Source organism: Conger conger, chromosome 9 (assembly GCF_963514075.1).
Source record: "Conger conger chromosome 9, fConCon1.1, whole genome shotgun sequence".
Lineage (NCBI taxonomy): Eukaryota > Metazoa > Chordata > Actinopteri > Anguilliformes > Congridae > Conger > Conger conger.
In genome coordinates this window covers 8121678-8149177 of record NC_083768.1, presented here as the reverse complement: position 1 = coordinate 8149177, position 27500 = coordinate 8121678, and the positions used below count along the sequence as shown (strand labels likewise).

General features: G+C 47.4%; 2 protein-coding genes across 2 annotated transcripts; both read left to right on the top strand.

Moving 5' to 3' along the window:
• The first annotated feature begins 5081 nt into the window (after positions 1 to 5081).
• Positions 5082 to 8789, top strand: LOC133136752 (ETS domain-containing transcription factor ERF-like). The gene is made up of 4 exons (XM_061254468.1): positions 5082 to 5115; positions 6755 to 6986; positions 7767 to 7890; positions 8589 to 8789. The coding sequence occupies exons 1-4, from the start codon at positions 5082 to 5084 to the stop codon at positions 8787 to 8789; spliced, it is 591 nt and encodes a 196-aa protein (XP_061110452.1).
• A 1155-nt stretch (positions 8790 to 9944) lies between these two features.
• lig1 (ligase I, DNA, ATP-dependent) lies at positions 9945 to 26818 on the top strand. The gene is given in 26 exon segments (XM_061255270.1): positions 9945 to 10111; positions 11656 to 11721; positions 12347 to 12512; positions 14533 to 14698; positions 15347 to 15490; positions 16045 to 16230; positions 16799 to 16970; positions 17245 to 17337; positions 18977 to 19033; positions 19392 to 19450; positions 19740 to 19853; positions 20102 to 20268; positions 20935 to 21011; positions 21580 to 21671; positions 21978 to 22077; positions 22215 to 22300; positions 22509 to 22624; positions 23238 to 23333; positions 23563 to 23596; positions 23599 to 23676; positions 24266 to 24303; positions 24305 to 24337; positions 24910 to 25054; positions 25328 to 25410; positions 25726 to 25878; positions 26687 to 26818. Coding segments are annotated over 26 exon segments (2631 nt in total). The 5' UTR covers positions 9945 to 10094; the 3' UTR covers positions 26780 to 26818.
• Positions 26819 to 27500: the final 682 nt, after the last annotated feature.

Here is a 27500-nt window from a genome sequence, read left to right as displayed (position 1 = left end):
TGCCTCTCAAAATCAGATAAACACACACACACTCACACATTCAGACATATGCAAAAGCAAACACTCACAGACAAGTACAAAGGCTCACACAAAGAAACCCTCACACACCATGATCAGCGCTGCCATGTATAATAAACATTGTCTACAGATTGGTGACATTGCTAATGCCTTACATCAAATTGATTCATACAGGTAGCTGAGTTATTGTTTATTATTAATGGTACACTTGCATAATGTGTTTGCTGTGATCTCAAATAAACAGAGGATGTTGTATCAGCGAATGAGAGAATTAACAAAGTGTGGGGAGCTATAATGAGCACTAAGACACAAGCCCACTCAATTCCCAGAATCCTTTAGGTGGTACCCTCTCTTCTGGTTCATGACCTGTGTGAGCTAGACTCGAGGAAAAGGGTCTTGGGGGTATCGCTTGGCTCCCAAGTCCGGGTGTGGAGGCTCAGTTTGTCCAGGAGCGGGTTCCACAGTAATAATGTGTAAACGGGTTCTGCAATGCTGGTGGAGTGGAGTACTGGGGTTCTACATAGTGTTGAGGTCCGTTGTTGTTGGAGAAGTACAGTATCTGGGTGCTACTGCGTTAATGGGGTATTAAAGTGTTGGTGGGGTAGAATGCTGGGGTATTTAAGTGTTGGTGGGGCAGAATGCTGGGGTATTTAAGTGTTGGTGGGGTAGAATGCTGGGGTATTTAAGTGTTGGTGGGGTAGAATGCTGGGGTATTTAAGTGTTGGTGGGGTTGAATGCTGGGGTATTTAAGTGTTGGTGGGGCAGAATGCTGGGGTATTTAAGTGTTGGTGGGGTTGAATGCTGGGGTATTTAAGTGTTGGTGGGGCAGAATGCTGGGGCATTTAAGTGTTGGTGGGGCAGAATGCTGGGGTATTTAAGGGTTGGTGGGGCAGAATGCTGGGGTATTTAAGTGTTGGTGGGGCAGAATGCTGGGGTATTTAAGTGTTGGCGGGGCAGAATGCTGGGGTATTTAAGTGTTGGTGGGGCAGAATGCTGGGGTATTTAAGTGTTGGTGGGGCAGAATGCTGGGGCTCTGCACCATTCTGCTTCGCCCCAGAGCTCACTGTTCTAAAAGCACAAGTCAACTCCGTTAGTGCTCTGAATTATTGATAGCCGTCTGGAAGAGTGTGTGTATTTACACCAAAATTAAAAGCCTCCGGTGTCAGCTATCGAGAGTGTGTGTGTGTGTGTGTGTGTGTGCGGCAAGAGAGAAAGGGATGAAGGAGAGCAATACAGTCCCCTCCAAAAGTATTGGAACAGCAATGCCAATTCCTTTGTTTTTGCAATACACTGAACACATTTGGAGTTGAGATGAAAAGATGAACACGAAACAAGAGTTCAGAATTTCAGCTTTTATTTCCTGGTGTTTACACCTAGATGTGTTAAACTACTTAGAACGTAGTACTTTTGGTATCAGACCTCCCAATTTTTTGGTGAGCAAAAGTATTGGAACAGAGAGTATTTAAGGAAATGTAAGTAAATAACATTTTATATTTGCCGGCCTATCCCTTGCTCGCAATAACTGCATCAAGCCTGTGACCCATTGACACATTGACATTTTTTTTGTGATGCTTTTCCAGGCAGCCTCTTTCAGTTGTTGTTTGTTTCAGGGGGGTTTTCCCTTCAATATCCTCTTCAGGAGGTGAAATGCGTGTTCAATTGGGTTACAGTCTGGCGACTGACTTGGCCAGTCTGAAAAATTCCGCCTTTTCTCCCTAATGAAGCCCTTTGTTGTGTTGGCAGTGTTTTTTTGGTTATTGTCTTGCTGCATGATGAAGTTCCTTCCAATTCATTTGGCTGCATTGCTCCGTATGTTGGCAGACAGAATGTTTTTGTAGACTTCTGAATTCATCCTGCTCCTACGATCACGAGTTACATCATCAATAAAGATTAGCGAGCCCACTACAATGGCAGCCATGCAAGCCCAAGCCATGACACTTCCTCCACTGTGCTTCTCAGATGAGCTTGTGTGTTTTGGATCATGAGCAGAGCCCTTCTTTCTCCACACTTTCACCTTTCCACAGCTCATGTGCATCTTTTGACCTCAAAGTCGATTGTCTTCAGTGTTTAGCAAAAACAGAGGAATTGACCTTGCTGTTCCAATACTTTTTGAGGGGTCTGTATATTCTTTCTTATTTGACTGGCTGTCATTGTCTATCATTTATTGAAGCAGGTAAATTATTACGAACAGTCTTTGACAGTAGCCTATGCGCTATAGTATTCATCATTAACACATTGTACAAGTATTAATTACAACAAATATGAGATACACCAACACCTGGAAGAAGACAGTAAGTACAAAGACAATCAGCAAAGAAAAGTTGTTAAAATGTATAACTGTCTAACGTCTGATGGTAGTTTGTTTCTGGGATAAAACCATACATTTTGGAGGAGGAAGTTGATAGGCTAATAAGACAGAGCTATTAGGGGCCTGTACTTTAAGTTGTACTGTATCAATGAGCTGAATACTAGAACGCAATGCTGACTGTCCAATCACAATAAAGGATGCGTGAGTATTGTCCAATCAGATGGTAAAGCGCTGATCGTGGACCAAAAGCTACGGGAACTGGTGGACATCTCGAGCGAATGACAGTTAAACTGAAAACTGAGAAATGGCGGTTTGTCAGGTCAGGTGTAGAGCAGTGTTTATCGCTGTACGGAAACGTGCATTCAGCCTCGCTTTTAGGCTATGTATAGTTTTTTTTAGTTAAACCGAGCTGTCCACACAGATGCCCAGATTTGTGTAGGATGGGACTTGAGAAATGTTTGTTTTATTTAAGACAGTGAGCCGGTAACTGCCACTAGGTGGGTGGATGCTGTTATTTATATCTTAAATATGAGTTTTATGTTACTAAAAGCCAGCAACTCACAGTGTACGCCTGCTTTACTGGCTTTAGATGCAGTGTTCAAGGCATTAATTTATTCATTATTTGTATTTAATTTAAGGAAAGCAATGCTCTCACCTTCGCTCTCCTTTGTCCATGAATTTTAACAATCATAATCTTTGCTCTAACAAGCTGATACTTTACAGAATTATTTATTTTGCACATGGTCCCAGAGTGCTGTTACAATAAGCTCACATTAGGCGTCCTGTCACCCGCTAAACCAAACGTTAAATTAAAAAATAATGTTTTTTGTAATAATTTATTTTCGTAGTTTAGTACGAGTAGTAGCCTACTGACGAACTTTGAAGTTTTGAGAATTTTAAATTGGGCACGCTGCCGAACATAATTTAATGTAGGCCTTTAGGCTATTGGTAAGTTCACCACTAGTTTTGCTAAACTTATTATCCCGCAAAAGGTATTGCAGCGCAATATAAGCATATTAGCCGGCCAAAAACTCTGATAGACACTACAATCAGGAGAAAAACATAAAAGATGGATACAAGTCGCTACTTTATCTGTTTTCCTTATCTGCAGCATCTAATTGTAGCGTCAAATCGTCTTTAAACGTGAAGGGGTCAGGCTGAGAAATGAGAGCGAGGGAGTGAAGGAGAGGGTGGGGGAATAAGTTTATTCCTCCTGACCGTTCCGGAGTAATTAGACAATTAAGACGACAGAGAGGAAGATCACGGCGGACCGATCGGCTGGAGCAACGTAAGTTTACCCGGCTGCAGATGTAATTATTTCAACAGGTTAACACTTTAGGAATAATACACATTGTGATTGTTATTGTGACTGAAGTAAAATGTGTAGTTTTTACAATTTGTTATCTTTTTTTCTTTTCTTTTTTTTGGTGAAACATAGAGAATGTTTTAAACGTTCTTAGTTAGTGATTATTAATTGGGATACACGACCAGTACAGTTTCTGCTATTGTATAGCCTACACGCTTTGCGCAAGAAAAGCTATTTCTCAGCTACGTACAGTACATACTGCAAATGTGGCTCTAATAACTCTTGATGCGTAGACATACTGCCAAATAACAATTTGCCGAACTCAAAGATAGTTACAAACAGACAATGATTATTTTCTATAAAGCGGAAAAACTCGCCCATGTTGTAATTCTGTTCTGTTATAAGATATGTATATTCTCACTATTAGCCTAATACTATTTTTAAAATCTTCCTCTTCTTCTTCAACAGAAGCAGTAATAATAATAATGATAATAATAATAATAATAATAATAATAATAATAATAATAATAATAATTACACTTAGTAGCTACAATATATTAAATTTTCCGTCACAAAAGAAAAGGAAACCAGTCTTTTTCTTGCCCTTGCCTGCATTATAGGAGCGTTAGCTATACGAACGAATCAAATATTATGAAGTTATCAAGTACATGCATCATAATGTCGTCATTATTTGCGCTTTATTCATTTATGCAAGTGTGAATGAAGCGACAACCAGGTCTGATAACTTCCTATTACGCAACAGCGTGAATTGTTTTATTGTAAAGTGAAAATCGGATGACACACATCACATTTTAGATGAGCTGATAATTAAATGGTTTTAAATTTATTTTTTCTTTTTTTCTTTTGCATAGGTACAGACTATTTGGGAATAAATGACGGTGTGTTGACATCATGATCATGTATACTTATTGCCTATGAAAATTTTCTTATATGACTGACCTGAAAACTCAACTTCAACTTTTCAACTTGAACTTTTTTTGAAAATATCAATAAGGGAGAATAGTTTAGTAACATCAGTGATTTTAGATCAGTTATCTAATATTATCACAACGAATTGTTATTTTCTAAATTGCCATGAGGCCTAGCCTATTGTTACCTAATTTTTGGTACGAAATATTTGGTGTAAACAAATGCCCTTTCTGTTCACACGCAGCTACGGTAGTCAGAAACTATGACATACAAGCATGTGGTTGTAACACCTAATGCTGCTACTGCTAATTATGCTCATGGTACGACTACTGCTGTTGCTACTGCTAATCCTGCCATTGTTACTCTGACTGATGCTAATGTCGCTGCTGCTACTGATGCTAACGGTGCTACTGTAACAGTTGCTACTGCAAATGCTGTCATTTTTACAGTCACTGATGCTAATGTTGAGCGAATTATGAGGAGTTTTCTTTGCAGATGCAGTGCAGCTGTAATTCTGTGATGGGATCAATCTCCCCTTCTTACTGGAGCAGAGGTCAGTCCCAGCTAGTCTACACTGTGTGAGTCAGAGCTCGTGTACACTGTGTGAGTCAGAGCTCGTGTACACTGTGTGAGTCAGAGCTAGTGTACACTGTGTGAGTCAGAGCTAGTGTACACTGTGTGAGTCAGAGCTCGTGTACACTGTGTGAGTCAGAGCTAGTGTACACTGTGTGAGTCAGAGCTAGTGTACACTGTGTGAGTCAGAGCTCGTGTACACTGTGTGAGTCAGAGCTAGTGTACACTGTGTGAGTCAGAGCTAGTGTACACTGTGTGAGTCAGAGCTCGTGTACACTGTGTGAGTCAGAGCTAGTGTACACTGTGTGAGTCAGAGCTAGTGTACACTGTGTGAGTCAGAGCTCGTGTACACTGTGTGAGTCAGAGCTAGTGTACACTGTGTGAGTCAGAGCTCGTGTACACTGTGTGAGTCAGAGCTCGTGTACACTGTGTGAGTCAGAGCTCGTGTACACTGTGTGAGTCAGAGCTAGCGTACACTTTGTTACATTACATTTCAAGGCATTTAGCAGATGCGCTTATCCAGAGCGACATACAACAATTTCAAACACAAGAACAAGTGTGAAGAGGACCTGAGAGGACAGTACGGTTCCGAGTCCTAGTGTGACCATACAGATACAATCGGAACCCTTGAAAAACACATCAACTTCCAAACTAGCATACCACAGTTGGCAGCTAGAATACCCCGAGTACAACAATACAATATCGAATACAAAAACACAACAATATCTAGATAACTATATAAGTGCCATTATAGTCTATGGCATATATAAGGCTAATCATGGCGGTGAGTTAGGGCGGGAAAGGTGCAGCCTGAAGAGATGAGTCTTCAGTCTGTGTTTGAAAGAGGTCAGAGACTCTGCTGTTCTGACATCCACCGGGAGGTCATTCCACCACCGTGGGGCCAGGACAGACAGCAGTCATGAGCGTGAAGTGCAGGTGTGGCGAGGGGGAGGCGCTAGACGGCATGAAGTGGCAGAACGGAGGGGTCTTGTTGGTGTATAGGTCTTGATAAGTGATTGAATATATACGGGGAATATATCCCTTAACTGCCTGGTACGCAAGCACCAAAGTTTTAAATTTAATGCGAGCCATAACAGGCAGCCAGTGGAGGTTGCTGAGCAGGGGGGTGACATGTGAATGTCTGGGAACATTGAATACCAGACGGGCTGCAGCATTCTGGATCAGTTGTAGGGGTCTGATGGCAGATGCTGGAAGGCCAGCCAGCAGAGAATTGCAATAGTCCAGGTGGGACAGGACCATTGCTTGGACAAGGAGCTCAGTGGAGTAGGTGGTGAGAAAGGGTCGGATTCTCTGGATGTTGTACAGGAAAAACCTGCATGCCCAGGACAGCCTGTTGTCCATCACCACTCCAAGGTTTCTTGCACTAGGGGATGAGGTCACTGTGGTATCCCTAGTGAGATGGAAAACATACACACTTACGCAGTCTCACATACACATACTCTGTGTGTCAGATCGAGTGTAGACTTTGTGTCAGAGCTAGTGTACACTTTGTGTCAGAGCTGGTGTATACTCTGTGTCAGAGCTAGTGTACACTGTGAGTCAGAGCTAGTGTACACTGTGAGTCAGAGCTAGTGTACACTGTGCCCATGTCTCCCCAGCGGTGGTGTTCCCTGACTGGGCCTACAGGCCGGCCTGGTCCCCGGGGCCCCGGCAGGTCCAGCTCTGGCACTTCCTGCTGGAGCTGCTGAGTCAGGGCGAGGGCGGGGCCATCGGCTGGGGGGGCGAGTGGGGCGAGTTCATCATCCGGGACCCAGAGAGGCTGGCCCGTCTGTGGGGCGAGCGGAAGGGCAAGCCCCACATGAACTACGACAAGCTGAGCCGCGCGCTGAGGTCGGCATGGAGACGCGCTGTACACACTCACTCACACACACTCACACACACACACACACTCACACACACACTCACACACACACTCACACACACACACACACTCACACACACACACTCACACACACACACACACACACTCACACACACACACTCACACACACACACACACACACACACTCACACACACACACACTCACACACACACACACACACACACTCACACACATACACACTCTCACACACACACACACTCACACACACACACACACACACTCACACACACACACACACACACACTCACACACACACACACACACTCACACACACACTCACACACACACTCACACACACTCACACACACACACACACTCACACACACACATACTGAGCACACACAGGCATTAACCTGGCATCAGTGATGGGAGGGACAACAATATGAGCTGTCTTAGAACAGCAAATCATTTTTTGGGTTACATTCTATGCTATGATTACATAGATCACGGCAGCATTATTTGCATGAAGTAAAAGCACACACACACAGACACACACACGCACACGCACACACAAGCATACACTTATAGTCTTACAGGCACATACATACACACACTCAAGCACAAACTCACACATACATTATACCCACAAATATGCAGATTCCAACTCTCACCCACACACAAACAGATAACCACACAAAACCACGCACGTATTACATACATATTACACACACATAACAAACGTCACCAGACACACCCATTGTAACCTACTGCCCCCTGGTGCACACAGGTATTACTACAACAAGAGGATCCTCCACAAGACCAAGGGGAAGAGGTTCACCTACAAGTTCAACTTCAGCAAGCTGATCCTGGTGAACTACCCGGCCTTTCCCCCCTGCCACGTGGCCCCACAGGTCAGGGTTTGCAGGAAATTACGCTGCTTCAGTATATTCACGTTGAAACTTTAACGTCATACTTACTAACCCCCCTCCCCTCCAGCTTGTCCCATCTGAGGTAGGGGGGCACCTGTGCGGGGCAGGGAGGGAGTCGGCGCTCAACAGAGGTAGGTACCCAGCGTCCCAAAACGACATCACCATGACAACGTACCAGGCACTTCCCTGGTGACCCCTGCTATTGCGTGACACAAATCGCAATGCTGCTGTTTCCGTGTTTATTGCATTGTTACTGTAGTAATGTATCCATGGTTACTGTACTGTTACATTTACAGCGACATAATCTGACATATGCTCTTATCCAGAGGGACTTAGGAAAGTCATTTGAATTCCAGTACAGGAGAACAGTCTCCTAGGTTACTGCACTGTTACTGTATCAGCATTGACTCCATGGTGACAGTACTGTAGTTGTATCTGTCATCATAACAGTGTGCTGTAACTGTATCATTACATCGCCGTAGCAACTATTGCTACATCAGGGTCATCTCGCTGGTTACCGTGCTGTAATTGGAATAGCGCTGTCCATGGTTACTCTGCGTCACTTTGCTGCAAAGCCACTAATCACATGCCTGTATTTCTCTTGATTGACAGCTGCACCGTCAATCCCGCATTCTTTCCTGCTGCCCTACTGTCTCCCTAAGCCCCTCCCCTTCCCGCAGGCCCACGCCCTCCAGGGGCAGCTGCCCTATCTCTCTGCCCCGCCCCCTCCAGGGAGCAGCCAATCGGGGCCTGTGGGCCTGCACCTCCCCCCGGCTCTGAATGGCTGGCCGGTCAACATGGGGCGGAGCTTGAGCAGTTACCACACCTCTCCTCCGATGGCCACAGAAGAGGGGGATGAAAAAAGAACAGACGAGAAGTGAAAGAGTGAGGAGGAAATGAAACGTCAGGGACTTTGAAAAATGTATATTTTAAAATTTACTGCAGAATGTTCTCCTCTATAAACATGAATATGGTATGCACAAAAATGAGGAATTTATATTTTATTATATTTTTGTTTTTGTAATAATACAATTTATGTAAGAACAGCTACAGAGTGGTATGATATCCTTTTCGGCATTCTCCTTGTTCTGACGACAAACCCACAAATTTCCACAATATTCCTCTTACCTGATCGTAACCCATGGTTCCTACAAATGTTCCAATTCTGAGCTTCGATACACCTACTGAAACAAGGATAGGTGTTTTTTACACCTATCCTTCGGAGGAATGCAATTATTAATTGTTAAAACTTTTTTCTTCTTAGAAATTGTCTTAGTATATACATGTTTGCAATTAGCTATCGTTATGTCAAAGAAATGTGTATTTATTGGGCTTTCTGTGCTATCAGGCTTGCGTTATGCTACATGCTAATGAAGTCTTTAACGTGTTCCAATGTCAGTCTTCCTCATAAGGGTAGGGAATATTGCATAATGATATGAACTGCATAATATATAAAATACATAATACAAAAAATAACAGAGATCGGCTACTGTTTATGAGGTCCCTAAAATAATTCCTTTGCTTCACACACATTTAATTTAAAAACATGAAATATTAAGTATTATGAAATATTAAAGCATGTTTTGCCAGTATAAATGTGTTTGTTTATTTGTTACCTGTATGAAGCTAAAGATCAGCTTCAGTGTTGCAGTCTTTAGATCATGAGGTACAGACACAAGTGCACTGTTTTTAGGGGGGTTCCCTGCATGCTGTAATAAAATGTCAACATAAAGCCCTCCCAAACACACTGATGATACCAGGCTGATACTGCAATTCCTTCACAATATAATGTATGCATTATTCTCAGCAAATATTATATCCTGATCTTAGGTTTAAAAAAAAAATACTGTGCTACGTTACTGGTGGTGGACTCGGAATGAATGACTTCCTAAAATACGGGGTTTAGCACAATAAAATAACAGAAACAAAAAGCCTCCAAATTGTCTGCAAAGTGAAGCTGTACGAGCCGATAACGGAAGCTAATCCGCCACCACCCCCGTTACATTTACACTCCAGAACAGCAGGTGGCGATGGTGCGTCTCTGGCTAAACTGGGGAGAACGGCTTCGACGTCATTTTGGCGCTTGAGTATGAAGCGCGGGGAATTTTACGGGGGAGAGGACAGCGTTGAGCAGTGAAAGTTTGTCGCGTACAACAATTTATAGAGAAGTACAACAAAACGTGACCATGCAGAGAAGTATTGCGTAAGTAATGTTTTCATTATCTAATTCTAGCGCAAGGCATGGCCGCAAAACTGAACGTCAAATTTGTTTGCACGATCTCTGTTATTATTAGCAGCTAGCGAACCTGGAAGCTAGCAAGTAACAGACTGCAAGTTCACTTGTATTGAACCAGAGTATTTGTTCTGAAATTGGCGTATCCTTGTGGAATATGTTCGTATAACTCACCTACTGAAAGTAGCATCCGTCAGTATATTATGCCCCTGACCAGTTTGCATGTTATCTTATGCCTTTAACGTTAGCAGTGTGGCTAGCTTGCTGCACTTCTGAATTCTATTTTAGAAGTTTCTGCCAAGCCGTTTCTACCGACCATAACAAAATGTGTTTTCGCGCTTCGCAGAAAATTGTATTCACGCCTAAACATGGTGTCATGATATAAAGTATGCTTTGGCAACGTCAATAAATGACTGCCCAACTAACCAGTCTGGTTTGTGTAACTTTTATTACAACGCGTCTTCGTGAGGGAAATCCAATACAGAAAGAGTCATCCAACGAACGTGGGATAAAATGGAAAATTTTAAATGTAACTCATGCAATCTAAAAGGTCCAATAAGGCTGGTCTGAATTATTTTACGTAAGTTACGATTGTCTTGCGTCACGCGAGCGGTATGATATAAAATTGCATTACAGGCATTGAGCAGACGCTCTTATCCAGCAAATTTTCGGTTAAGAAGACGTTACTGCTTTTGATGACCGTTAATTCGTGTTATTTACAATAACTGCACTGATGTGGCTCCGAGTACCCCATCTTAAACGAATAAAGCACACACTAAGGCATCTCTGACGGCTGTCATGATACTGTTGTGCACTCTTGTACCCTGGACTTGATTGAACTAGTTTGACAGCGGTTTCTGTCATGTACATCGAAACTTTTCTGCCCTGTTATCCACTGAACCAGATTTCCGTAAAAAAAAAAAAAAACAGTAGTGATTTAGTAAGTCGTGATTCCACCTGTTAATTCCCAGTAACCGCTGTCAACCTATAACCTCACGTACCCTGCTAATGGTCGTCTTAAAGTTAGTTGGCTAAATAATTGCCATATATTGATTTAGCTTTCAATGGATTTGTTTGCGTTTTGTGGAATTTTCATCGATCTCCAATGCTGCCTTTTCCCCCTCGTCTTTATTAAGTTATGAACCAGGGACTCGACAGGGCAACTTTGGCGTTCTTCAAGGCGAGACTTACGGTCCTGTGGGGAGACAGATTCGAGATCGCTATCTAGCTCGCTTCCATAGGACACCAATCGTAACTTGTTCAAGGTCGATCAGACTCCATCAATGAATGTATTGGGAAGATGTCAGTACACTATTCAGGGAAGCCCGTTTAGCTGCCATGCTTTTCCAGTCATCTCCCCAAAGCAATCAGCGGCGTTTCCTTTGGGGATGCGATGATTAGCGTGTTAAATGATTGTAATTAATTGCCGAGTAATTGCTGTGTTGGAGTAATAGATGAGTTAGATTAATTGCCCCAGCGCTACTGTGGTTATAAATCCCCCTCTTCTCTCTCAGTTCTTTTTTCCAGCCCAAGGGGAAGAAGAAAGAGGAGAACAGCGCTCCAGGAAAAGTGAAAAATGAGTGAGTGTTACTGTGTTATGGGTGTTTTTAGCTGACACTGTCATCTAAGGTGACAGTCATGTACCTTAACCACTAGGCTACGGGCAGGCCCTGCATGGGAAACGGTCACCTGCTATAGGACACAATCACTGTGCTGTGGGACACACTGTGTTGCGTGAGGCTGTGTTGCGTGAGGCTGCGTTGCGTGAGGCTGCGTTGCGTGAGGCTGCGTTGCGTGAGGCTGCGTTACGTGAGACTGCGTTACGTGAGACTGCGTTGCGTGAGACTGCGTTGCGTGAGGCTGCGTTGCGTGAGGCTGCGTTGCGTGAGGCTGCGTTGCGTGAGGCTGCGTTGCGTGAGGCTGCGTTGCGTGAGGCTGCGTTGCGTGAGACTGTGTTGCGTGAGACTGTGTTAGGAGACGCAGTCGGTGCTGTGCTAATTGTGATCTGACACTGACTGAGTGGGTACAGCCACTGCTGTAGCCCAGTCTCTTTGCTGAATGATCACAGTCGATCACTGTGCTGCAGATCACAGCCACTGTGCTGTCGGACACAGGGCAGCGTCGCTGTGCTACACTGTCTCTGTGCTGTCGGTCACGTTCAGTCACGTTTATCAGACGCCACGTTTTCCCTTTTCTCTCTTTCAGGCCCGTCAAATCTCCGCTCAAACCCCAGAACGGGTTTGTGGCGAGCGATTCGCCGGTGAAGAAGGTCAGCAAGCGCAGTCGGCCAGTCATAAGCAGCGATGACGAGGAGGAAGAGGAGGTTGCTGGGAAGCAGGAGGCGGCGGCCGCCCCGCCCTCGCAAGAGAAGGTGAGACGGACGCCGTGACCGTCTGGCTGAGCGCGAAGAGGCGGGTCCCAACTGGAGCCTAGCACACCGGAGCCTAGCACACCGGAGCGTAGCGTAGCACACCGGAGCGTAGCACACCGGAGCGTAGCGTAGCACACCGGAGCGTAGCACACCGGAGCGTAGCGTAGCACACCGGAGCCTAGCACACCGGAGCGTAGCGTAGCACACCGGAGCGTAGCGTAGCACACCGGAGCCTAGCACACCGGAGCGTAGCGTAGCACACCGGAGCGTAGCGTAGCACACCGGAGCCTAGCACACCGGAGCGTAGCGTAGCACACCGGAGCCTAGCACACCGGAGCGTAGCGTAGCAGACTGGAGCGTAGCGTAGCACACCAGAGCGTAGTGTAGCACACCGGAGCCTAGCACACCGGAGCGTAGCGTAGCACACCGGAGCGTAGCGTAGCACACCGGAGCGTAGCGTAGCACACCGGAGCCTAGCACACCGGAGCGTAGCGTAGCAGACTGGAGCGTAGTGTAGCACACCAGAGCGTAGCGTAGCACACCAGAGCGTAGCACACTAGAGCGTAGCGTAGCACACCGGAGCGTAGCACACTAGAGCGTAGCGTAGCACACCGGAGCGTAGCATAGCACACTGGAGCGTAGCACACCGTAGCGTAGTGTAGCACACCAGAGCTTAGCACACCGGAGCGTAGCGTAGCACACCGGAGCGTAGCGTAGCACACCGGAGCGTAGCGTAGCACACCGGAGCGTAGCACACTAGAGCGTAGCGTAGCACACAGGAGCGTAGTGTAGCACACCGGAGCGTAGCACACCAGAGCGTAGCGTAGCACACCAGAGCGTAGCGTAGCACACCAGAGCGTAGCGTAGCACACCGGAGCGTAGCACACTAGAGCCTAGCACACCAGAGCGTAGCGTAGCACACCAGAGCGTAGCGTAGCACACCAGAGCGTAGCACACTAGAGCCTAGCACACTGGAGCGTAGCACACTGGAGCGTAGCACACTGGAGCGTAGCACACCGGAGCGTAGCGTAGCACACCGGAGCGTAGCACACCGGAGCGTAGCGTAGCACACCGGAGCGTAGCGTAGCACACCGGAGCGTAGCACACCGGAGCGTAGCACACCGGCGCGTAGCACACCGGCGCGTAGCGTAGCACACCGGAGCGTAGCACACCGGAGCGTAGCGTAGCACACCGGAGCGTAGCACACCGGAGCGTAGTGTAGCACACCGGAGCGTAGCACACCGGAGCGTAGCATAGCACACTGGAGCGTAGCACAGCACACTGGAGCGTAGCACACCGGAGCATAGCACACCGGAGCCTAGGACAGTGGAGCGTAGCACACTGGAGCATAGCACACTGGAGCATAGCACACTGGAGCGTAGCACACTGGAGCGTAGCACACTGGAGCGTAGCACACTGGAGCATAGCACACCGGAGCATAGCACACTGGAGCCTAGGACAGTGGAGCATAGCACACTGGAGCATAGCACACTGGAGCATAGCACAGTGGAGCGTAGCACACTGGGCATTTAACCAGTTTAAAGAGTTTCCTTTCTAATGTTGCTTTAGTTGCACATCCTTAATCTTCAGTCATTTTAATCTTCTTAAATGACTTATTAATGACCTGTTGTTCATGTTCTTTACTTTTGTTCCTTTCATTGTACCTTTATCTCCTTTCAGTGTGCTGATATTTAGATTTTCTCTTCAGCACATTAAATGGTAAATGGTTGGCATTTATATAGCGCCTTTATCCTGGGCGCTGTGCAATTGATGCCTCTCATTCACCCATTCACACACACACACACACACACACACACACACACACACTCACACACCAATGACGGTTGGCTGTCATGCAAGGTACCAACCAGCTTCAACATTATGTTGAAGATTTCTATGAAATGTGCTCTGTAAATGATTGATTGAGGGATTGAAACTGCAGTGTTGTTCCATCGGTATTGGTATCGCAGCAGAGGGTATAGTGCGTGTGTTTAGCTGCAGTTCCCCCTCTCTCCTGCAGGAGGCAGCAGTGAGGAGCCCTGCTCCAGCCACTCCCTGTACTCCCGTTTCCCCGGCTGGTGCCGTTACCCCGGTGACCCCCGCCACTCCTGCTCCTGCTGCGGCTGCCGCCTCTCCCAGCACCCCGTCCTCCATCTCCCCGAGCGGGATCCCCAAACGCAAGACCGGTCAGTACCACCACAGTACCGGTCAGTACCACCACAGTACCGCCCAGTAACCCACAACCCTGTCACTCCAGACCGGTCAGTACCACCACAGTACCGCCCAGTAACCCACAACCCTGTCACTCCAGGCCAATCGGTACCACCCAGTAACCCACAACCCTGTCACTCCAGACCGGTCAGTACCGCCCAGTAACCCACAACCGTGTCACTCCAGACTGGTCAGTACCGCCCAGTAACCCCGGCAACCGTGTCACTCCAGACCGATCAGTACCGCCCAGTAACCCACAACCATGTAACTCCAGACGGATCGGTACCGCCCAGTAACCCCGGTAACCGTGTCACTCCAGACCAATCGGTACCGCCCAGTAACCCACAACCATGTCACTCCAGACCGATCAGTACCGCCCAGTAACCCTGGTAACTGTGTCACTCCAGACCGATCGGTACCGCCCAGTAACCCACAACCCTGTCACGTCTGTCTGTCTGTGTGCCAGTGAAGTGTTAACCCAGGTGCCGGTGTGTTTATGCAGAAAGGTACGCACTGATGCATGATGATGATAATGTGTAGCTGGGTTAAGTGTGTGTTTAGTATGGTCAGTGGAGTGTGGTGATAAAAATGGTGTGTTTTACGCCCTCCCTGTCCCTCCCCAGCCCGGAAACAGTTTCCCAAGAGAAAGCTGGACTGCGCCAATCGTGACGATGATGATGATGAGGAGGAGGGGGATGAAGAGCGGCAGGAGGTGAAGAGGGCCAAGCTGGAGCCGGCCGAGGGCGAGAGACCTCCGGTCACTACAGGTGAGGGAGTTCAGATTCAAACTCGGATTCAGCCCTTCTATCCAAATCGCTTTACGTTTAAGGCCTCACATTCACCCATTCACACACTCTCACACCAATGACGATAGGCTACCATGCAAGGCCCCCACCAGCTCATCTGGAGCAATTTGAGGTTTGTTGTCTTATTCTGGGGCGCTCAGCCACACCCAGGGTGGGGGATCGAACTTTCAGACTGCCAGACAACCGCTCTTACCTCCTGAGCCCCTCGTGTCGTCCCTGAATGACACTACCCCATGCACACACGCACACACACACACACACACACAGGCAAACACAAGTACACACAGGCAAACACACAGGCAAACACACAGGCAAACACAAGTACGCACGCACACACACACACACACAGGCGAACACAAGTACACGCACGCACTCACACAGGCAAACACAAGTACACACACACACACAAAGGCAAACAGACGGACAAACACACTCACTCTACCTCTGGACACATTAGGCTGTTGGACACATTAGGCTAGTGTTGATCCTCTCCCTTTCTTCTCTCTTGGTTGAAGAGAACAAACCAGAAGTAAAGGAGGAGGAGGAGGAGGAGATGGAACAGGAACAGGAACAGGAAGCAGAGCCAGTGAGAGGGGAGGAAGAGGACGCCCCAGTGAAGGAGAAGAGAGAGGAAGAGCCGACCGTAGCAAAGGAGAAAGAAAAACCATCCGTTAAGGCAAAACCCACAAACAGCTTCTTTGGTGAGTCCCTCGCTCTCTTTCCTCTACCATCTCCCTCTCTCTTCCCCCCCCTGCCCCTGCCCCCGCCCCCGCCCCCGCCCCCTGCCCCCTGCCCCTACCCCCGCCCCCTACCCCCGTTTTCACATAACCCTACAACTGTGGAACTCTCGGCACTGTTTGCACATAACCCTACAAATTCCATCCTGTCTTTTAAGTCCCAATTGAAAACACATTTATCAAAATGTTTTATTCTGGATTTTAGTTTTTAAATATTGTACTGTTTTCTTCTGTATCTTATTTCTGTCTGTATTTAGCCTTTTTGTACAGCACTTTGTAATAGCCTGTTTTTATTAGGGCTATATATAATTATACTCATTCACTGAGCACTTTATTAGGTAGGCCTGTACGCCAGCTTGTTAATGAGAGGTCAGAGGAGAAGGGCCAAACTGGTCAAAGCTGACAGAACACACAACGCTCACTGAATATATAATTATTACATGTAACTGTAGAGTTATTATTGTTATTATTGTTAATATTATTGTTATTAAAGTGGCCCCTAATTCCTCCTTCCCGTCGTCCGCTCCTGCAGCCCCCAGGAAGGTGGCGGTGAAGCTGGAGAGACCGCCGGAGAAGAGAGGAGGTGGGAAGGAGGTGCAGGGAGACGGGGAGGGGGAGGGAGAGGAGGAGGAGGAGAAGAATGAGGAGAAGGAGGAGAAGAAGGAGGAGAAGAAGGAGAAGAAGAAGGAGAAGAAGGCCAGCAGGTAGGAGACGCTTTGTGAGACTCGGTTTGAGGAGAGGTCCTTCAGGATTGTGTGGTTTCTCTTTTTGACTGGTTTTGGGTGGTGTGGTTTCTCTGTCTGGTTTTGGGTGGTGTGGTTTCTCTTTTTGACTGGTTTTGGGTGGTGTGGTTTCTCTGTCTGGTTTTGGGTGGTGTGGTTTCTCTTTTTGACTGGTTTTGGGTGGTGTGGTTTCTCTGTCTGGTTTTGGGTGGTGTGGTTTCTCTGTTTGATTGGGTTTTGGTTGTCATGGTTTCAGTAAGAGTGACTCTGGCTGTAACCCTGAAGACTACAACCCTTCACACGCCAAGTACCACCCTGTGGATCACGCCTGCTGGAACCGGGGTCAGAGGTCAGTGAGGGCACTTAACGTGTGTGTGTGTGTGTGTGCGCGCTTGGTGTGCTTGTATATGTACTTTGTTTAGTGTTTATAGTGCATTTACTGTGCAATTATAACTTGTGTACAGTGTGTGTGTATAATGTGTTTACTGTGCAATTATAACGTGCGTACAGTGTGTGTGTGTATAATGTGTTTACTGTGCAATTATAACGTGTGTAATGTGTGTACTGTGCATTTATAACCTGTGTATAGTGTGTGTATAATGTGTGTGTATAGTGTGTGTATAATGTGTGTGTATAGGGTGTGTATAGGGTGTGTATAGTGTGTGTGTATAGTGTGTGTGTATAGTGTGTGTATAGTGTGTGTATAGTGTGTGTATAGTGTGTGTATAGTGTGTGTATAGTGTGTGTGTATAGTGTGTGTATAGCGTGTGTATAGTGTGTGTATAATGTGTGTGTGTGTATAGTGTGTGTGTGTGTATAATGTGTGTGCATAATGTGTATAGTGTGTATAGTATGTGTGTATAATGTGTGTATAGTGTATGTATGATGTGTGTATAGTGTGTGTATGATGTGTGTATAGTGTGTGTATAGTGTGTGTGTATAGTGTGTGTGTATAGTGTGTGTGTATAGTGTGTGTGTATATAGTGTGTGTATAGCGTGTGTATAGCGTGTGTATAGCGTGTGTGTATAGTGTGTGTATAATGTGTGTGTGTATAGTGTGTGTATAGTGTGTGTGTATGATGTGTGTGTATAGTGTGTGTGTATAGTGTGTGTGTATAGTGTGTGTATATAGTGTGTGTATATAGTGTGTGTATGATGTGTGTGTATAGTGTGTGTGTATGATGTGTGTGTATAGTGTATAATGTGTGTGTATTGTGTGTGTATAATGTGTGTGTATAGTGTGTGTGTATAGTGTGTGTGTATAGTGTGTGTATAGTGTGTGTATAGTGTGTGTATAATGTGTGTGTATGATGTGTGTGTATAGTGTGTATAATGTGTGTGTATAATGTGTGTATATAGTGTGTATAATGTGTGTGTATAATGTGTGTGTATAGTGTGTGTATAATGTGTGTGTATAGTGTGTGTATAGTGTGTATAGTGTGTGTATAGTGTGTATAGTGTGTGTATAGTGTGTGTATAGTGTGTGTGTGTGTATAGTGTGTGTGTGTATAGTGTGTGTGTGTAGTATGTGTGTGTATGATGTGTGTGTATAGTGTGTGTGTATAATGTATGTATAATGTGTGTGTGTGTATAGTGTGTGTGTGTAGTATGTGTGTGTATAATGTGTGTGTATAGTGTGTGTGTATAATGTGTGTATAGTGTGTGTATAATGTGTGTGTATAATGTGTGTGTATAATGTGTGTGTATAGTGTGTGTATGATGTGTGTGTATGATGTGTGTGTATAATGTGTGTATGATGTGTGTGTATGATGTGTGTGTATGATGTGTGTGTATGATGTGTGTGTATAATGTGTGTATAATGTGTGTGTATAGTGTGTGTATGATGTGTGTGTATGATGTGTGTGTATAATGTGTGTATAATGTGTGTGTATAGTGTGTGTATAATGTGTGTATAGTGTGTGTATATAGTGTGTGTGTATAGTGTGTGTATAATGTATGTATAATGTGTGCTGCTGCTGCTCTCTCAGGGTCCCATACCTGGCTGTGGCGCGTACCCTGGAGAAGATTGAGGAGGAGTCGGGCAGGTAGGGGCTCCTGAGGCTGCTTACGCAAGTCTGGGAATATTTAGGATTTGGGAATATGGTAGTGGTTTAGGGTGAGGGAATATTTAGGGTTTGGGAATATGGTGACTGTTTATGGTTATGGAATGTGCTAGGGGGTTCTGGGTAGAGAATTTGGTAGGGTTTTAGGGTTACACATTGGGGTAGGGGGTATAGGTTTAGTGGTGTAGGGTTAGGGGTGTAGGTTCAGAAGCTGAGGTGTGTGGTAGGGGTTTAGCATTAGGGCTATACCTTTAGAAGCTGTGATGTATGGTAGTGGGATAGGTTTCTGGGTGTTGGCAGTTGTTTAGCTGCTGAAGTCTGATCTGTTTCTTCCCTTCAGACTGAAGAACATCGAGACCCTTTCAAACCTGCTGCGCTCTGTGCTGGTCCTCTCACCAGGTGTGTGTAGTGTGTGTGTAGTGTGTGTGCAGTATGCTGTGTATTGTGTGTTGTGTTGTGTGTATGTGTATGTGTAATAAGTACTCAGCCTTTTTCTTTCTCCAGATGACTAGGTGTGTGGTGTGATGTGTTGTGTAGTGTACATGCGTGTGTGTGTGTGTGTGTGTGTGTGTGTGTGTGTGTGTGTGTGTGTGTGTGTGTGTGTGTGTGTGTGTGTGTGTGTGTGTGTGTGTGTGTGTGTGTGTGTGTGTGTGTGTGTAATGAGTACTCTCTCTGGCCTTTTCTCCAGATGACCTGGTGTGCTGTGTGTACCTCTGTCTGAACCAGCTGGGCCCCGCCTACCTAGGGGTGGAGCTTGGCGTGGGAGAGATGGTGCTGATGAAGGCTGTTGCCCAGGCAACCGGTAAGACTCACAGACGATGCTCAAATGCTCCGTGAGAATGCAGGGTCGGCCAATTAGAGACTTCTCCGACATTAACGCATAAGTGAACTACAATGTTTTCACCTGTGCACAAAACCGTGTAAACATTTTTATGATTTTAATAGTCAATTATTGTCATAACATACATCTGCTCATTTGTACGCCGTTAGTAGCACAATATTGCGGCAGGCACTGGCTGTTGATTGACGCCGTCTGTGTCCCGTCTCCAGGGCGACAGCTGGACAAGATCAAGGCGGAGGCCCAGGAGAAGGGGGACCTGGGATTGGTGGCCGAGAGTTCCCGTAGCAACCAGAGGATGATGTTCGTGCCGGCCAGCCTGACGGCGGCGGGCGTGTTCGCCAAGCTGAAGGACATCGCCAAGATGGCTGGGAACTCTGTGAGCTTCCCGACGCGTCTGCCTGACAGCCGTTTCCACGGCAGCTGCCCCCCCCCGGAGGCCACCGCGTCGTCATGGAGACCCGTTGGCCGGGCGGCAGATTGACGCCGTTGGCCTGTCTGGGCCAGGGCAGGCTGCAGAACCGTATAAAAACAGTGAAATCGTTTTTTTAATCAGTCGGTCCCGTCCTTGTTGTGGCTGCTAAAGCTCACTCCACGTCAATCCTGGATTATATTTTAAATGCTGGATAAACAGCTATTCTGGGAGAGAGGAGTGCTGCAGACGCCTGTATGTGGGGCGTGGTGTCGCCATGGAGACGCAGCTGTGGCACGGCATGAAGCCAGGGAGAAGGGGTTAGATGCACAAATATAGCATTCGTTGTTTTATTTATATAGATTTTTTATAGTTAAATGTTCAATATTTTCACCAGTGACTTTGAAGGAGCAAACCTCTTCAGTGAAGAGTACCTTCTGTAGCCAATGGGGAAACATCTGTCCTCCCATCTGCCAATAGGGCGACGTCTTTCCGCACAGTTTGCCAATAGGGCCAACATCTTAGACTGCCATCTAAGTGTAAAGTCTTAACTGTGTGTCTCTCTCTCCTCTCTTCTCCTCTCCTCTCCTCTCCTCTCCTCTCTCTCCTCTCTCTCCTCTCCGCTCCTCTCAGTCCATGAATAAGAAGATTGACATCATAAAGGGCCTTTTCGTGGCCTGCAGACACTCCGAGGCCCGGTACATCGTCAGGTCAGTTCCCTGCTGAGACCCGCGTGTCCTGTTCACAGCAGCTTGTGTGCATTTCCTGTCCTGATCAAACCCCTTCATTTGGTCCTTCAGGTTGTTCATTGGTTGTTTATTTGGCTGTGTTTTGGTTTCGTGTTGGTTGTGTGCTGCTTGTTTATTGGTTGTGTGGGTTGTTTGTATATTGGTTGTCTGTTGTTTTATTGGTTGTGTATTGGCATATATTGGTTGTATATTGGTTGTGTGTTGGTTGTTGATTGGTTGTGTGGGTTGTTTATTGTGTGCTGGTGGTGTATTGGTTGTATATTGGTTGTGTGTTGGTTGTATATTGGTTGTTGATTGGTTGTGTGGGTTGTTTATTTTGTGCTGGTGGTGTTTTGGTTGTATATTGATTGTATATTAGTTATATATTGGTTGTTGATTGGTTGTGTGGGTTGTTTATTGTGTGCTGGTGGTGTGCTGGTGGTGTGCTGGTTGTGTATTGGTTGTGTGTTGGTTGTTGATTGGTTGTATGTTGGTTGTTGATTGGTTGTATATTGGTTGTTGATTGGTTGTATATTGGCTGTGGCTGCAGGTCTCTGGCGGGGAAGCTCAGGATCGGGCTGGCAGAGCAGAGTGTGCTGGCGGCCCTGAGCCAGGCCGTGTCCCTCACCCCTCCTGGACAAGGTGTGTGTGTGTCGTGTGTGTGTCGTGTGTGTGTCGTGTGTGTGTCGTGTGTGTGTCGTGTGTGTGTCGTGTGTGTGTCGTGTGTGTGTCGTGTGTGTGTGTGTGTCTGTACTGCATGTCTGTACTCTCTGTCTGTTTGTTTTTACTTAGTCATGTCTGCTGGCCTTAATGCTGGTTTGGTGGGTTGTGTCTGTGTGTCTGTCTGTACTGCTGGCTCTAATGGTTGGTTGGTGGGTTGGGTTAGGGGGGGGTGTGTGTGTGTGTGCGCATGCGCGCGTGCTCTAACGCTGGTTGGTGGGCTGTTAGATTTCCCTCCCCAGGTCCTGGATGCTGGTTTGGGGAAGTCTGCGGAGAGTAGGCGGAGCTGGCTGGAAGAGAACGCCCTCATCCTGAAACAGACATACTGGTGAGCCAACCAGAGCTCTCCTCCGGCCGTCAATCACAGTGTGGGCGGGACTGACGGTGTCTGGGTGCGGTCGGTGGGCATGGGTGGGCTCGGACGTTGGACGTCGGACGTCGGGGTAATGGCTGTTTGTTTCTTAGTGAGATGCCCAACTATGATGTCATCATTCCTGTCCTCCTGAAGGAGGGAATTAAAGAACTGCCCAAGCACTGCAAGCTCACGCCGGGTAAGGCCCTGAAAACACTGCTGACTGTGTCTGTGTCTCTGTCTCTGTCTCTGTCTCTGTCTCTGTCTCTGTCTCTGTCTCTGTCTCTGTCTCTGTCTCTGTCTCTGTCTCTGTCTCTGTGTCTGTGTCTGTGTCTGTGTCTGTGTGATATGTGTTTGGCGTGTGTTTTATTGTGAGTATGATGTATCTCTCTCGCTCTCCTTCTCAGGCGTTCCTCTGAAGCCCATGCTGGCCCACCCCACTAAGGGCGTGTCTGAGGTGATGAAGCGCTTTGATGAAGCTGCTTTCACCTGCGAATACAAATATGACGGAGAGAGAGCTCAGGTGGGTCTGCTGTTATACTCTCTCTCTCTCTCTCTCTCCCTCTCTCTCTCTCTCCCTCGCTCTCTCTCATTCACTCTCGCTCTCTTTCCCTCTCTCTCCCTCCCTCCCTCCCTCCCACTCTCTCATTCACTCGCTCTTTCCCTCTCTCTCCCTCCCTCGTTCTCTCTCCCTCCCTCTTTCCCTCTCCCTCCCTCTTTCCCTCTCCCTCCCTCTCTCCCTCCCTCCCTCTCTCTCTCTCTCTCTCTCTCTCTCTCTCTCTCCCTCTCTCCCTCTCTCTCCCTCCCTCCCTCTCTCTCTCTCTCTCCCTCCCTCTCTCTCTCTCCCTCCCTCCCTCCCTCTCTCTCTCTCTCTCTCTCTCTCTCTCTCTCTCTCCCTCATCCTCTATCTCTCCCCCTTCTCTCTGCTCTGTTCCTCTGTGGCCCCCCATCTCCCCCTCTCTCCTCTCCCCGACTCCCTTCACTCTGTGCACTCTTAGTGCACTCCCTATTCCAGCCACTAGAGGGCCCCATGGTACCATTCCTTGCTCTGTTTGGAATTTTGAATTGGCGATTTGAATATTGATTATTGTTGATTTGGTTGCAGATTTGATGATTGATTATTGCTATTTCCGCAGATCCACATCCTGGAGAACGGGAACGTGCACGTCTTCAGCCGCAATCAGGAGGACAACACCACCAAATACCCCGACATCATCTCCAGGATACCAGGGGTACGCTAACGCACACACGCACACACACGCCCACACGCACACGCACGCACGCCCACACACACACACACACACACACACACACAATTTATGTTTTTTTCCGTTAATTTATTTTATTTTATTACTGTTTTTGTTTTGTTTGTGTACCGCTGTGTGCCCAGCACTCGTACTGCTGGCTTCTGCTGTGGCCCTTGTCTGCGCAGCGGGCGTCTGAAAGCCCCTCTCTCCCCAGGTGAAGAGGGAGTCCGTGCGCTCCTGCATCGTGGACGCGAGGCCGTGGCCTGGGACCGGGAGAAGAAGCAGATCCAGCCCTTCCAGGTGCTGACCACGCGCAAGAGAAAGGTGGGTCAGCACCGCGGCTGGGTGCCAGAGCTGGGTCAAATACCTTTCTGTGCTCCATTGGTCTCGCCTGGTGGAGGACCGGAAGGCGGGGTTTACCACTTTTTGAGAGTGCGTCGTAGGTTCCAGCACGCCGGGCAAGCTCAGTAAAGCACAGACTAGTACTTCAATGCAAAACCGTTTCAGATTGACCCAGATCTGCTGTGTGGGACCCGCTGGGCGGGTAACTATCACTGAGGACAGCTCTGTCTGTCTGTTCATGCCGGCCTTCCAAAACCAATACTTTATTTAATTCTTCGGTGAGAACATCAGGGTGTAATTCATCTTTGGAGGTGAATGAATGAAGACTATCCAGAGGCACATGTGCAGCACTTGCACCCCAAAATGAGTCCTCAGTTTACATGACTGAAGGTGAGAAAAGACTACACCATGGCCTAATCCTCTCCCCTTACCCCCAGCTGAGTCTATTGATCTTGCATTATGTAGGTCCTCGTTAAGCTCCCACTGTGCTGTGCAGCTCAGAGATTTGTGTTAAGAGGCTGGTTCTCTTTAGGTCATTGTGTTTGTGTGTGTGTGTGCGTGTGTTTGTGTTACAGGATGTGACGCGTCTGAGATCAAGGTGCAAGTGTGCGTTGTACGCCTTCGACCTGCTCTACCTGAACGGAGAGGTAAGATGATGATGATGATTATGATGTTGATGGTGAGGATGATGGTGTAGTTGTTGTTGTTGTTGTTGTGGTGGTGGTGGTGGTGATGATTATTATTATGATGATGATGATGATGATGATGATGGTGAGGATGATGATGGTGGTGGTGGCTGGTGGTGGTGATGATTATGATGATGGTGGTGATGATGATGGTGAGGATGATGGTGTTGTTGGTGGTGATGATTATTATGATGATGGTGAGGATGATGATGATGGTGAGGATGGATGGTGGTGGTGGTGGTGGTGTGGTGGTGATGATGTTGATGATGATGATGATGATGGTGGTGGTGAGGATGATGGATGATGATGGTGATGATGATGATGATGGTGGCGTTGTTGTTGATGATGTTGTTGATGATGTTGATGATGATTATGATGGTGTTGATGGTGATGATGATGATGTGGTGGTGGTGGTGGTGGTGATGATGATGATGATGATGGTGGTGGTGAGGATGATGATGATGATGAGGGTGGTGGTGAGGATGATGATGATGATGATGATGATGATGGTGATGGTGGCCCTCGTGCTCCAGTCTCTGGTGAAGGAGCCCCTCTCTCGCCGACGGGCCCTGCTGAAGGAGAGCTTTGAGGCGCGGGAGGGAGAGTTTGTTTTCGCCCAAGCGCTGGACACTGACAGCACAGACACCATCGGGGAGTTCCTGGAGCAGTCTGTCCGAGGTGTGTGTCGTATGTGATGGGTGTGTGTGTGGGTGTGTGTGTGTGTGTTGTGTGTTTGTGTGTGCGTCTGCGTCGTATGTGAGTGTGTGTGTGTGTGTGTGTCGAATGTGACCGCTGTGTGTGTGTTTATCGTATGTGATGTGATGTGGTGTGGTGTGTGTGTGTGTGTGTGTGTGTCGTATGTGAACGCTGTGTGTGTGTTTATCGTATGTGATGTGATGTGGTGTGGTGTGTTGTGTGTTGTATGTGACGGGGTGTGTGTTGTTCTCTCAGACTCGTGTGAGGGGCTCATGGTCAAGACTCTGGAAAAAGATGCTACCTATGAAATCGCCAAGCGCTCTCACAACTGGCTCAAGGTACAGTCTCAAACACACACACACACACACACACTCACACACACACACTCACACACACACTCACACACACACACACACACACAACACACACACACACACACACACACTCACACACCTCACACACACACACACACACAAACACACACACTCACACACCACACACACTCACACACACACACTCTCACACACACACACACTCACACACACACACACACGCACTCACACTCACACACACACACTCTCACACACACACACACACACACACTCTCACACAGAAAGCCCTCACACACACTGACATGCCTCCTGCTCTCCCAGCTGAAGAAGGACTACCTGGACGGCGTGGGGGACACGGTGGACCTGTGTGTGATCGGGGCGTACCTGGGCAAGGGCAAGAGGGCCGGGCCTATGGGGTGGTTCCTGCTGGCCTGTTACGACCAGGAGAACGAGGAGTTCCAGTCCATCTGCAAGGTCCGTCCGTACCTGTCTGTCTGTCTGTCTCTCTGTCTGTCTCTCTGTCTGTCTCTCTGTCTGTGTCTGTCCGTCTGTCTGTCTCTCTGTCTGTCTCTCTGTCTGTCTCTCTGTCCGTGTGTCTGTCCGTGTGTCTGTCCGTGTGTCTGTCCGTGTGTCTGTCCGTCTGTGTCTGTCCGTCCGTCTGTGTCTGTCCGTCTGTGTCTGTCCGTCTGTGTCCGTCCGTCTGTGTCCGTCCGTCTGTGTGTCCGTCCGTCTGTGTGTCCGTCCGTCTGTGTGTCCGTCCATCTGTGTCTGTCCGTCTGTGTCTGTCCGTCTGTCAGCGTGTGTTGTCAGCGTGTGTGGTCAGCGTGTGTGGTCAGCGTGTGTGGGTCAGCGTGTGTGGTCAGCGTGTGTTGTCAGTGTGTGTTGTCAGTGTGTGTTGTCAGTGTGTGTGGTCAGTGTGTTGTCAGTGTGTTGTGGTCAGTGTGTGTGGGTCAGTGTGTGTGGTCAGTGTGGGTGGTCAGTGTGTGTGGTCAGTGTGTGTGGTCAGTGTGTGTTGTCAGTGTGTGTTTGTCAGCGTGTGTTGTCAGCGTGTGTGGTCAGCGTGTGTTGTCAGCGTGTGTTGTCAGCGTGTGTTGTCAGCGTGTGTTGTCAGCGTGTGTTGTCAGCGTGTGTTGTCAGCGTGTGTGGTCAGCGTGTGTTGTCAGCGTGTGTTGTCAGCGTGTGTGGTCAGCGTGTGTGGTCAGCGTGTGTTGGCACTCTCTCGTGTGCACAGGTCTGTGTAACGCTCTACAGCGGTACTGTGACTGCGTTCTCTCTCCTGCAGATCGGAACGGGGTTCAAGGACGAAGACCTGGAGCAGCATTTCAACTTATTTAAGGTACAAACTCATTTCAGGTCCTTAAACCTACAGATCTAATTTCACATCCTTAAATCTTCAGAATCAATTCAGGTCTTTAAATGTACAGATCTAATTTCACATCCTTAAATCTACAGACCCATTTCGGGCCCTTAAAGCTACAGACTCTAGTGGTTTCACACACCGATCTCCTTCTAATGTGGTTCTAACTAAATTACATTTAGCCACGTGACATGTCCATAAACTTCATGACTTTTTCTAATTCAGATTGAGTTTTATTTGTATAGCAATTTTTACACGAGACTGTCACAAAGACGCTTTACAGAGTAGCAGAAACAGAATGGCAGAAGAGCAAACATCAAACAACATCAAACAACATGTGAGGTAAAAAGAAACTCCACAGTGGGCAGAAAAACCCTCAAACAGTGGTGAGAGCCCCCCCCTCAAGTAGGAATAAATCTCAGGAGGAACCTGGGCAGCCACTGACCGATTGAAAATGTTTTAACTGTCCATACCAAATGGTAAATGGTAAATGGTTGGCATTTATATAGCGCCTTTATCCAAAGCACTGTACAATTGATGCTTCTCATTCACCCATTCAGACACACACACACCAACGGCGATTGGCTGCCATGCAAGGCACCGACCAGCTTGTCAGGAGCATTTGGGGGTTAGGTGTCTTGCTCAGGGACACTTTGACACAGCCCGGCGGGGGATCGAACCAGCAACCCTCCGACTGCCAGACGACTGCTCTTACTGCATGAGCCATGTCACCCCTGAT